At 36.8% G+C, this 13,503-nt stretch overlaps 1 protein-coding gene across 3 annotated transcripts in view; it reads right to left on the bottom strand.

The window, feature by feature from the left end:
• Positions 1-13,503, bottom strand: part of CEP83 (centrosomal protein 83) — a 110,630-nt gene that overhangs the window by 17,348 nt on the left and 79,779 nt on the right. For all 3 annotated transcript variants that reach the window (XM_023509436.1, XM_023509437.1, XM_003783348.3), the window contains 3 exons: positions 5,967-6,042; positions 3,878-4,035; positions 1,749-1,878 (listed from right to left, as the gene is read on the bottom strand). In XM_023509436.1, the coding sequence (XP_023365204.1) occupies positions 1,749-1,878; positions 3,878-4,035; positions 5,967-6,042 (364 nt within the window). The remainder of the gene's footprint in view (positions 1-1,748; positions 1,879-3,877; positions 4,036-5,966; positions 6,043-13,503) is intronic.

Raw genomic sequence — 13,503 nt, 5'->3', positions numbered from 1 at the left:
ATAGAGTTTAACAATTTCCTGTGACTTAGATCAAAATCCACAGATCACACTTTTTTAAATGAAATTAATATTTACTATGTTAACACTCATCATTTGGCAAGCATTTCAGCAGGAAAAAAAAATCATCCTTGGTCACAATACTGATGAAATGTTACTTTGCAGGTTTTTAAAAATATCACCTCCTCCCCTCTTTCTGGATATCTATGATTAGTTGATAATCTCTCTCACCACTGGATGTCACTTTTGTTCCAAAGGAAGTCAACCCAAACTAACCTCAATAATTAAAATCTAATCTCTAAGATATTTATCCCTAAAATCGCAACATAAAAGTTTCTCTGGGAAAGATAAAAATCAGCTCTTATTTTTAGTGATTTCTTGCTGAAATGTGGCTTTAGATGCTTTTAGACTTCAAATACAGTACAAAGAAGCATAAAAAGGAGTTCTAAGTCAAAAACATTCACTGCAATCACATCACTATCCATACACTGTTTAGTACTTACATGGACAGGAAGGAAGAGATGTGACACATATAGGGAATAAAACAAATGAGTCTTTATATCTAGGCATAAATATACTGGGATTCCCATGTAACAAATGCTGTTTTTCTAATCTCAGCATTATACTACTTTTAGTATTCTGAGACAAGTAATATTCAGAAATCAAGACAGTAAGGAAGTAATGACTTTCAGACTACTCATGTGGTCACTGCAACTGTCCCCACATTTGCATTTACATCCAGTAACATAAAAAAGTGGCGAGCCACTGTGCTCTTAGTTTCCAAATTAGAAGATGTGAACAATCTAGAGTTATTTTCCAATAAACATACAAATATTAAGATATTAGTGCCTAGACCTATAAGCTCCTCTTCATATCTAACGTCATTACTAAGGGAATTTATCAAGTGGAGACATATCAAGTCATTTGTGGGCCTAATATGCATGCACGCGCACACACACGCACACACATGCACGTGTGTACCTACTACATATGCACACACACACACACATACACACATACACACATGCACATGCACACACACAACACCATGTCCCCTCCCCACCCTCCAATCTTGTTGAACTGCTTAATCACTTCCGTAGTGAGTCACAGTTACTGATGGAACCTGCTACAGTCCTTGGGTTTGTTTTGAAGAAACAGAAAAAAAAGTTGTAAGCCACTGACTTAGATGAACCACCTAGCTGGCTACATTATTTTCATGATATCCTGGACTGTTTCTAAGAAAACAAAGTTTTTAGGTTCTGAAGAAAAGTATGCCTGCAAAGGTAAAACTTTAACAGGATCAAGGTTGTGGGAACTCTCAAGGCTGTTTCAGAAGCAGGAGCAAGGAGATACTTGCTCCCATAGTTCTGAGTTTGAAACAAAAATGCCTTATAACCGGAAAAGCTATATAATAGATATTAAATATTTATAGTTGAAATAGGCCTAATAACACAGAGGTTAACTAGGTAATAAGTTCAATAAGATTTCTATGAGTTAGCCTAAAAATTTTATCACTTTGAAAAACACCATTTCACTAAACATGAAAAATACAAATCTAAACAAATTACTTATATACAAAATTTAGAAACAAACCAGTTTGGATTTCCCAATTTATCTCTATATGGTTGACAGCAAAATTTTCTATTTAAATATCAGTTTTAAAAATCTCTATTTCAAGTCTACATTTTATTCTTCTAAAATAGTTAATTATGTTTGTACCTACAGAAATCATTTTAATAACAATCACTTGCCTTTTTCTGGGCAATGGCAGCTCGCTGGAGTTTCTCTTTGGCTTGATTGTACTTTTCTTCTCTCTCTGCGATACGCTCATGAAGCTTATGCTTTTCTTCCAACCACTGTATCTGTCTCTCTTCCAAGGTCCTGTAAGAAGAATGCATGCAAAGCAAGGAAGTCAACCTTAGGATTAAACATATCATCTATCACAAGTATAAGCAAACTCACTACCTGACTCCATCTTTAATTATCCAACTGCATCATCTCACTAAGCACCTCCTATGAACCTGGCACTAAGTCTAGAACAGTGTATACTACATCACTGTTCTTCACAAAAACCTTCTCAGTTAGGGACTTCTTTATACTTCTGTCTTGTTAATATATGAGGACACTGAGACTTAGAGCAGTTAGTTAACTTGCTTAAGGACTCACATCTAGTTAATGGCGGGACAAACACTTGATAACCAGATCAGTTCAACCAGATCTGAACTATGGTAACCACAAAGCTATCAAAATGTTGCCTAATAAACTTAGTTAAAGACCAAGTCTAGCACCACTTAATGTATTATGTTTTCTGGCTAGAGTAAAATTCATTTAAATGGTATTTTACAATAATATTATAACAACTTATGTTTTAAAAGCTAGTCTACATTTTTTATATGATTTTTTGTAATCTGTAGATAGTACAAATGAGAATAACAAACCCTGAGAAGTTAGGTTACTTGCATAAGGTCACACAGATTTTAGATAGTTGGGACTAAAACAAATAATACTGACCCCTAGACTGCCTATTTTCTTCTAAACAATCCTATGAATAATATTCAAAAACCAGGCGGTGCCTGTGGCTCAAGGAGTAGGGCGCTGGCCCCATATGCCGGAGGTGGTGGGTTCAAACCCAGCCTCGGCCAAAAACTGCAAAAAAAAAAAAGAAAGAAAAAAAATATTCAAAAACCAATGATGAATTATTTAAATTTGCTAGCTCCAGTGTCATTAGAATTCTTGAGTTCATTTTAATACTCGCCAGGGTGACAGAGAGAGAGACTTTCTCTAAACAATATATATGTATGAAATAACAGAAGCACAAAAGAAAAAATGTTTCATGTGGTATGGTAGCCTTCAGAAGAAGAAATTTGAAAAGAATATTTTATAAATTAAAATAAAAATATATTATAAAGACAAAGCAAATATAAAATAGTATAATATTCTACCACGTTATAAAGACAAAGCAAATACAATTAGTACAATGTCCTACCACACTTAAACACATTTTTGCAGAGAATATGAGATCTCTGAACATCACTAAAACATTTTTTCCTACCAGCTTACTGCACTGTCAAATGCTAACAAGTTTCCAGACTAAAAAAGAAAAAAAAAAAGGATAAATTCATTTTTCAAAGGGAAAATTCAAGAGTCTAGTTCTAATAGTAGGAAGTGTTACACATCAAAAGCAAAACCAAAACTAAATAAAACAAAAACCATTCTGTTCTATGACATTCAGAAAAACTGTATAGATTTTTGAAGTAAGAAATGTTTTAGTTTACTCAATGAATAAAAATTTTTTTCTTTGAGAGTTTTCAGAATACTATGATCAGACAGATTTTTTTTTTTTTTTTGAGACAAGGTTTCACTCTGTTGCCCAGAGTAGAGTGCAGTGGTGTCATCTCAGCTCACTGTAACCTTAAACTCCTGGGCTCAAGCAATCCTCCCGCCTCAGCCTCCTGAGTAGCTGAGACTAAAGACATGTGCTACCACATGTGTATAATTTTTATATTTTGTAGAGAGGTGATCTTGCTGTGCTGGCTGGTCTTGGTCTTGTGGCTGGCTGGTCTTGGTCTTGTGTTATTGGCCTCAAGGGATCCTCGTGCCCCTGCCTTCTTAAAGTATTAGGATTATAGGCATGAGCCATTAAGGCTGTCTCAAGCAGAGTTTTAACACTGTATTTCTTAACTCTGATTTTTTTAATAATTCAAGAGTTCATAAAGTCCATTCTATATAAATGAAAAGTACATTATCTAAGATCATTGTATACTATCAAAGACTATTTGTAACTAGTTCCTAAAACAAATTTAACATTAGAATTACCACTAAAATTATGTATCATACAGAAAAAAGAAAAAAAAATTGTACATAAAAAAGCAAACTCTACTTTTCAACTTCTAGTTGCGCTTTTTCAGTTTGGCTTCTTAAATTTCGGCATTCTTGTTTTAACCTTTCCACCATTTCCTTCAGCATTTGGTTTGAATTCAGCAAGTCATTCTCTGACTGTGAAAGTGAGGTCACTTGGATCTGCAAATGACTGATTTGCTTAAAAGAGAAGAGAAAAACGTAAGGCCACTGACCAAATGCAGTAAGTCATGAGAAACACAGAAGATGCTAGGCAGCTCGCTTGCCAATGCCCCCTTGAGCTGGTGAGCCCTGGTGATGGCCCTAAATGAAACAATAAGTAGCAGCAGCTAAGGTCATTTCTTATTACAACCAGAGACCAGCAAGAACTACGTCCCCCAGTCACTGAGTCCCCCCTCGAAATGTGGGCCACAAAAGGTGTTGTGAGTGGAAGGAGGGTTCTCAGGAGAAAAGCAGGGAGATGAGAAAGCAGAACCCAATGATTCAGTTCCCTTTTACTCTAGCCTTTCCTTAGCCTCCGGAGGTGGCGGGGTGGGGAGTGGGGCTGGGGGGGGGGAGATTTTAAAAGCAGATCAGCTGAGAAAGCAACTAAAAACATCTGTTCTCCCATTCCCACATACCCTGAGAGCAGCAAGCTTTCAGGAGCTCTGCTCTCTGAGCAGTCAAAATTATTCACTGTAAATATGGAAAGGATCACTCTCATATTGTGTTTAAAAGGTTTCTAAGAATTTGATATGTCCAGTGCTAGGCAGAAGAAAGATGCTCCAAGAAATCTAATCAATGCTAGGGATTCCTTAGCTTCCAGAGCCATTTATCAAACCATGTAATGTTACTCAAGGCTTTTTCTCCATCCCAATTTCCCTCTGTCTGAGAGTACCCTTCCTCATGAAAAGTAGGTAATTAACTAGTTACAGATTAACAGGCTAGAAAGATTTACACTGCTTCTACATTTTATGCAAATAATCTTCATTTGGGACAATTATATCTACTTCCCCCACAAATCATTTTACCAATTAATAAACAGTGAAAGTCCTCATTTTTCTTTCACTTCATTTTACCTCTCTCATAGCCATTCTCTGAGAGAGATTTTGGAGCAAAGATGGTTAAGCAATAGGGATCAAAAGACCCATTATGAGATTCAAGGATAAAAAGAAACAAAGTTCTTATATAATAAATTAATGGGAAAGAATCCTACTGCTTCCTGATAGTAGCAAAGCCAAATTATGACAGGACTCTGAAAGTCCACAGTGTAAATGTTAGCAGAATAAAGTAAAATGGTATGTGTCAGATTTCTATTTTAGAATAAATTTCCCCATGTAAAACTATTCACGATTTTTACTTGGAATGGCAAATATTAAATCTGTATTATAGCTGCCTGAACAAGCAGCCTTCAAAGAGCTTAATACCTCTCCATACCCACAGAATGAAAGAAAGCCCAATGCCAATGATACTAGATAACTTCTCTCCAGGAATCAAACATTATGCCCATCTAGTTAAGACTCAGAAACCATAACTGCATAGGCAAAACGGTACCAGCTAACATGCAAGTATCAACTCTAAAAATGGAAGTCTTACCATTTCATTATTTATAGAAGAAAAAAAACCCAAGAAAACGGAATTCAGAAAAGAACACTCTTCTATGTTTTGCCCAATCTTATAAAACTCTTTCTTGAATCCAAATAACTTTACTTAAAATACAAGTTTCCTTCCATAAATACAACTCTTAGATTTCGTAAGGATGTGGCAAGGAATACCTCATGGAATAAACATAAAACTACAAATCAATCACACATGTAACTTAAAACCTGGATAATCTTTCTAGTCAATTTTATAAATTTAGAATACCAAAATACTGTAGTTTTAACTGCAATTTAAAAAAAATTCATCAAGAGCCACACCATATACAGATCTTAAGAATAAAAGCAGCAGAAGCAGCTTACTAAATTAAAACATAGAGGTTTAAACATTTTATCTTTATATATCAACCTCACCAATATGTTATTAATTGTAGTAATTAGATTCTCTAAATATTAATGGCAAAATTAAAAAACGCAAAACACAGATTTAAAGAAGCATTTTAAAAAATAACAAAATGTTTGCTAAAATCATACCTGTTTCAGGTCAGCATTTTCATTTTTTTCTTTCTCTGCATTTTCAATAATCGCAATTTGCTGTTGAAGTTTTAACCTAAAAATCACAATCCAAAAGACAGAAGACATTATTAGGAATCCACTGGTCATTTATTTCACTGAATTAGACTTTTTGCCGAGTGCTTGTCTGACACCAAGCACAACAAAGAGGGAGGATAAGAAATCAAGTCTGGGAGGGCAGAGAATGTTACAAGGATGAAACCTGAGAAACAGAACTTTGATGAACAAGCAGCCGTTGGTGAAAAAAGCAGAGAATGTGTTGCTGAGATATCAGAAAGTAATCCAGCTTTAGGAGAAACCAACTTACATCCATGCAGTATCTTACAAGTTAGAAAATGTTTTCAGTCACACTGCTACTTCACTTTTATTCTATGAGGATTCACATTTAAAAAGAAAACTAATCCAGAATACCATCCTGTATTCTCTATAATATCTTATGAGCTTTTCATCCCTAAGATGAATGAACCCTACACGATTTATATCTTCTTCAAAGGGAATGATACATCTTTAGCCTTAAAAGGTAGAGCAGCTCTGGTGACCAAATGACTAGTCTCGTGAGGAAGATGTTATACTAATTAGATCTGGCAGGACAGGCCATTCGACCTCCCCCGCCCCTTAAATTCTTCAAACACTTATTTCAAATATAATTCACTTGGCACTTGTTATTTATAGCTTGGCATTACTAGCATGGCTTATCTGGCCAAATAGGACGTGTTTCCTGGATACTCTCAAGAGGCTAGGGCTGTGCTTTAAGTATGATAACAATTCAATAAATATTGAATGGACTGAATGAACCTAAATCATGCATAAGATGTTTAAATGTATAAGATAATTGGACAATATATCATGGAAGAAACGTAAAGATATAACCCACTGCACTCTGAGATGTTTACATACAGATGTCAGAAATAATGGATATAAAGATGTCCAGACCTCCTTTCCCCTTGTTCCTTTGCCAGTCATACTCTTATTTCATTATTCTAGCTATAATTCTAGCCCTCTCAAATTTTCTGTGTACATCCTTCATTAAATGTGTATAGATGTTACCAATGTGGTGCTTTCAGGTTAATAAAGGTTTCTTTCCACAAAATCACTAAGATGAACGTAGAGAAGGGAACACTGGAGGTCCTAGCTCAGGTCCGGAGTTAGAAACCCTAGGCTCCAAGTATACACCAGTTCAGGTTAAGAAGAAACAAGATTCAGTTAGAAAAAGCCTCACAGCCTGAATGCCTTCTCTATCAGTTACACAGATACAGAGAAAAACAACAGCACCCTACATACAAAAGCTGAACCCAAAGAAACCAATGGTAGAAAGTATTAGAAAATCACCAAAATATGAAAGGATAGGAAAACTCAAATAAAACACAACGGGAATAAGAACACCATTAGCGTAGACCAAAGGAGACACTTTCTTCAGTTCACTTTGCTGATGCAGTATTAGGTTAGAATCTAAAACCAGTATTTTTCTTTTCTCTCTCTCTTTTTTTAAAGACAGAGTCTCGTTATGTCACCCTCAGTAAAGTGCCATAGCGTCACTGCTCATAGCAACCTCCAACTCTTGGGCTTAAGCAATTCTCTTGCCTCAGCCTCCCACGTAGCTGGGACTACAGGCACCTACCACAACACCCGGCTATTTTTTTTTTTTTTTGTAGTTGTCATTGCTGTTTAGCAGGCGCAGGCCAGGTTTGAACCTGCCAGCCCCGGTGTATGTGGCCGGCTCCTTAACCACTGAGTATGTGTGTCAAGCCTAAAACTAGTATTTTTCATTAGGAGAAAATTAGTCTATGATTTAACATCATTGCATTAAGGGTCTCGCTGCTGCCCAAGCTGAAGTGCAATGGCACCATCAAAGCCCACTGTAGCTTCCAGCTCCTGGGTTCAAGTGATCCTTCCTGCTCAGCCTTCTATGTAGCTGAGACTACAGATGAGTGCCACCACCATGCCTGGCTAAATTTCTGTACTTTTTATTATGAGATAAAGTCTCACTATGTTGCACAGACTGATCTCAACTCCTGGCCTCAAGTGATCCTCCCACCTCAGGCTCCCAAAATGCTGGGACTGCAGACATGTTTGGAATTGCAGCTGTGAGCCACCGAGCCAGGCTGAGAGACACAATCTGAACTGGACCCAGAAGGGAAAGATGTAGCTGAAGAAGAGATAAATCATGAAACAAGACCTTAGAAGAAACAAAGGAGATGGGATTAAGGCCACTGTTCACGCTGGAGTTAAAGGCACAAATGATATTTTCACTAAAATAGGAAATGATAGAGAACAGAAATTCTAAACTGCAAAGAAATTGAAAAATTCATAGCTAGTAACTTTTACTCGTGTATGAGTGAAAACACAGCTAAGTAATAGACTGATAGTTTCCAAGCTGAAAAAGAAGCAAAGGAGCCAAGTTAATAGATTGGAAGAAAAAGAGAAGTACAGGCACCACTACTTTTAATATCTTCAGTGATCTTAGATCGAATAAGAAAAAGAAATTTATGTCTTTGACGTGATCAGTTCTAAGAGGTGACAAGGTCCCAGATGCAGCTGTGAGTATGGGATGCTAAAGTAGAATAGAGATGAAGGCACAATAAACGATAAGGCCAAGGTGTTAAACAGACAGTGCGGGTGGTATATGGTTAATAGGAATGACGGCTAGGGGCAGAAGCTAGAAAAAAGTTGAGCCAAATATCAAAGTCTTCAGTGACTGCTGAGAAGTATCTTATAGGTCAGTAACTGAAAGAAGGAAAAGGCAGCTACAAACTGGAAACAACAAATGTCAAAGGAAAAAATTATTTTAGTCAAAGGTCTGAGAAAAGGGAGGTTTGCAAATACTGATTTCCCTTCTTGGTCCCTTGTTGCAGGAGGGAAGAAGAATTTTCACTTAAAATACTGCCAGGTTACATGCCACCAGGAGAAAGTTTCAGCGAGGGGGTGGTCAAAAAAAAAAAAAAACAACCTGGCACAAGTAGCTCACACCTGTAATTGTAGCGCTCTGGGAGGCCTAGCGGGAGGGCCACTTAAGCCCAGCAGTTCGAGAATAGCCTAAGCAAAAGCAAGAGCCCATCTCTACTAAAAATAGAAAAAGTAGCGGGGCATTGAGGCAGGTGCCTGTAAGTTCCAGCTACTTGGGAGGCTGAGGCAAGAGGACTGCTTGAACCCAGGAGTTTAAGGTTGCTAGGGTGACACCACGACCCTAGCCTGTGCAACAGAGTGAGACTCTATCTCAAAAGAATAAACATTGAGATGGCAAAAAATTTATTGGTAATAAAACAGGGATTCTAGAAGCTATGGTGGAAACTATAAACAAGAGAGCTTTGATAACTAGGTGGTAGGGAGAAATCAGAGGATGAAGGATAAGTAAATTGGGGATAAGAAACTATAAAACCGGCTCAGCGTCTGTGGCTCAACTGGCTAAGGCGCCAGTCACATACACCTAAGGTGGCGAGTTCGAATCCAGCCCGGGCCCGCCAAACAACAATGATGGCTGCAACCAAAAAATAGCCAGGTGTTGTAGTGGGCACCTGTGGTCCCAGCTACTTGGGAGGCAGAGGCAGGAGACTCGCTTGAGCCCAGGAGTTTGGAGGTTGCTGTGAGCTGTAATGCCACAGCACTCTACCCAGGGGGACAGCTTGAGCCTCTATCTCAAAAAAAAAAAAAAAAAGAAAAGAAAAGAAACTATAAAACCAAGTAGTTTATACTTTGAAAGTATTATGGAAGTAAACGTAGGCAAACTGGAGGACCAAACATTCAAATGGAAACTTTGTAATAATATTAAGATGGAGCTGTGTCAAATTCTCTTAAAAGTATAGGTAGCCAACTATGATGAAAGCCTGATAGAGCTTTCTTTGACAATGGAAATATTCTATAATCCATGTCCTCTAATATGATAGCCACTGGCTATAGGTTGCTGTTGCACATTTGAATCATGACTAGTGCATCTGAGGAACTAAATTTTTAATTTTTAAAATTTAATATGGATTTAAATAGCTGTGTGTGACTAATAATACTGTATTAGCAGCAAAGGCTCTGATGTGACCTCTTAGCTTCAGTTAACGTTAGTCTCTATTATCAAGGGGATGCAACACATAGGGCAAAGCAATACAAATTATATTTGTGGTTTCTCTATAGTCAAAAGATTCATAAAACAAGTTTCTTGATGATGACAGTGGATTTCTTATAAGCATCAGAAATTGACTCTGGCCATTATTAGCAAAAAGGGACTTTCCTGGAAGAATCTAAGAGTCTACTAGATCAAAAGACATCTAGAGAACCAAAACCAGGATACAGTAATAGACAGGAACGACAGGCAAAGACATGCCACAAGAACTGCCTTCAAGTGGTCCTTCAAATGCTGCCACATACACTTCCACCCTCTACATCTTAGTTCAAATTGTGGGAGAGAACATATCTAATTGGCCAAGATAATTCTTCTCAAGATGGCTATTAATAGAAAGACAGACATATTAAATGGTAATTTTTTTAAAAAGCAAATATCCACTATAGGTAGCCAAACATTTAGACTGATGATATCAAAATGTTTATAAGAACCTTAAGAAAAAATCAGAAAGCCCCAAATGGAAAATAGAGCTCTGACTTTAAGCTATACAAAAGATAAATGCACTGCAGGATATCTTAAATGATCAAGTTCCTTTTCCCTCAGTTACACATCCTCTCACTGTTGATATCAAACAGTGTGTCACTCACTGTTTTCCCCCACACTCACTCCACACAGAGAAACAGGCGTACATCCTAGGCTGACCTAGACTGCCTGATCCCCAAGGCCACAGTGGCAGGCCAAGGGATGGGCATGCAAACGAGACCCAAACCTTTCTCTAGATTTTTCTAACATGAGTTGTCAAGTAAAAATTCTGTTTTCTCTGGTCTCAACGTATGCTCATGGCCTCAAAGTGAAAGTGGGAGGAAAGAAGGAGACACATGAGAAAGGAGAAGGAAGGAAGAGGGAGAGAAAAGGGGGAAGATGCCTCTCCCACCTGATCACATTTGCATTCCTAGAGCAGGGTGCCCCTGAGACTAGCATAACTCCTGCCCTTACCACAACTTATGTCAACCAACAAAGTCCCCATTTTGGTTTGCATTAGCTGGAGTTGGGCTGCTGTCACAACGAAAAGCTGACGACATACTTTATTATATTTAAACTCCTGGAGTTTTTACATGTTTTAATTTGCAGCTAACTTTACCATCTTTACAAGTATAATAAATGTGTAGTGGGATAGCCTTTTGAAATACAAGATACTTTTATAAAAATAATTTTATTTCTCTTGGCACTATAATACACTAGAGTAAAAAAAAAAAAAGAAAATTTTAATGAAGACAAAAGACTAGAATGTAATAATTTAAAGCATCTGCCAAAGCAGTGACTAATAGGAAGATTAATATCCACTTATCACAGATATTTGCTGTTTGTATACAAACGGATACTTCTACTTTGCATGATTTATACTTTTCATTTCCTTACCAAGACCTTTTGCTCCACAGATAGTCTCTGACCAATAAGTTTCTGATAACAGAAGCTCCAATTATGATTATTTTAATAAAGAATCAATATAGAACTGTTGATGCAACTGGACTTACGCACCAGTAAATCAGAATTGCCACAGGGAAAACCCATCACTATTGTAAATAAACTAAAAAATAATAACAATAAATCGTGCAGAGGCTAGGGACAGTGGCTCACACCTGCCACCCTAGGATTCTGGGAGGCTAAGGCTAAGGCAGTGAGATTGCTTGAGCTTGGAAGTTTGAGACCAGCCTGAACAAAGTGAGACCCTCTCTCTAGTAAAAATAGAAAAATCAGCCAGCTGTCATGGCAGGCACCTGTAGTCACAGCTACTGGAGAGGCTGAGTCAGGAAAGACTGCTTGAGCCCAGGAGTTTGATGTCATGCAATAATCAGTCAAGCATGTAATCTGGTGAATTACTCCTGCTGGACATTATGTTGGTTACTATGTCCTTATTTTAAAATAAGGTGGGGTTAACTGTACATTATAAATGGTCTGCAGAAACTGCACAGAAATCAAAGAAAAATTAGCAAAATGATTAACACAATAGAAAACTATTTATATTAAAGAAAAGCTAAAGGACTGAAAGCTGTTTTATATAGCAAAAAAAATCCCCAAACCTCAGGGTCAAGTTCATTATTGTCTTCAAGTAATGACAGAATGCTGAACATTTTATCACTATGGCAACAGAAGCCCAAAGCAGGAGAAATGGCTTGAATTCTAACAGAAAAGATTCTAACTGGCCAAAATTGTGGGATTATAATAGGATAAAACATTAGAACAGGGTTTCTGGGGTGGGCATCTCTCCCCTTTCTGGAAATTCTCAAGGAGAGATATAGAAAAACATAGCAAAACAGGACATCAACAACAACAACAAAACCCTAGTTATCCTAAATAGATTAAAAAAAAAAAAAGTACCATCTAAAAGCAAAGGTATAAGCACAAGACTGGCTCTCAAAACCATTACAGATTTATAATTCTAGAATGTAGCCAGTAACAATTCAAATTAATAGTTGGTCTAACCTGACATAAGTAATACACGCATCTCTGCCTGAAGTAATGTGAATCAAGAATCTTGTCTTAAAACATAACCTACAACTTAATGAATATGATTTTTAAAAGTCTTTCAACTTTAAACTATATAATTAAGTAAGTCACTAAGATACCAGAATTTAAAAGGCAAATATAAAGAACTTCCAGGTGCTGAAGACAACAGCAGATGTCGAGCTCTGTGTTATTCATATACTCTGTAAAAACAATACAGAAAAGCAAGGAGGAAAAAATAAAGCCACAAGAGAACTGTGCCCTTAGCATACGTGGAAGACTAAAAATGCCCAAATTCAGAACAACTATAAGTAAAATGAAGGAAAAAAATAACCAAATTCTAGCAAGCACTCTCCTGCTCCTGCCAGCCAGTCTTTGCATAGACAGGGGTCACTGCACATCAATGGACTTAACTCATTAAAATAAAAAGATCTCCAATTTTGCTCACAAAGCAAGACCTATTACATGATATATATAAAATACACATTTAAAGTACAAAGTGATTCCGAAAATTCAAAACTAAGGGACAAAGGCATACCATGCAAATGAAAACTATAAGAAAACACTAGTGATGCTTTCAGGCAATGTAAAATTCAAACAAAAAATTAAATGACAAAAATAATTTTTACTACTAAAATCACAAATCATAATTAAAATATAACTCTTATGAAAACTATATATATTGTATCAAGCAACACAATCACCTTTATGAAGCAAAACTACAAATAATGCAAGCAGTTATAGATGGAAACATACTAAAAATAGAAGACTTCAATATATCGTTCTTCATACAAGACAGACATGGACAAAAAGAGTAAGCACACAGAGGCCTAAACATCACAGTTAATAAGGTAGCTCTTACAAATACCTGATCTCTCTCAAACTGTAAATTCTTACCATTGAGTACTTTCTTTCCATGTGCTGATGTAAAACTCAGAAATCTAA

Source organism: Otolemur garnettii, unplaced genomic scaffold (genome assembly GCF_000181295.1).
Source record: "Otolemur garnettii isolate 467f Iridium unplaced genomic scaffold, OtoGar3 scaffold00007, whole genome shotgun sequence".
Lineage (NCBI taxonomy): Eukaryota > Metazoa > Chordata > Mammalia > Primates > Galagidae > Otolemur > Otolemur garnettii.
This window is presented reverse-complemented; position numbering and strand designations above follow the sequence as displayed.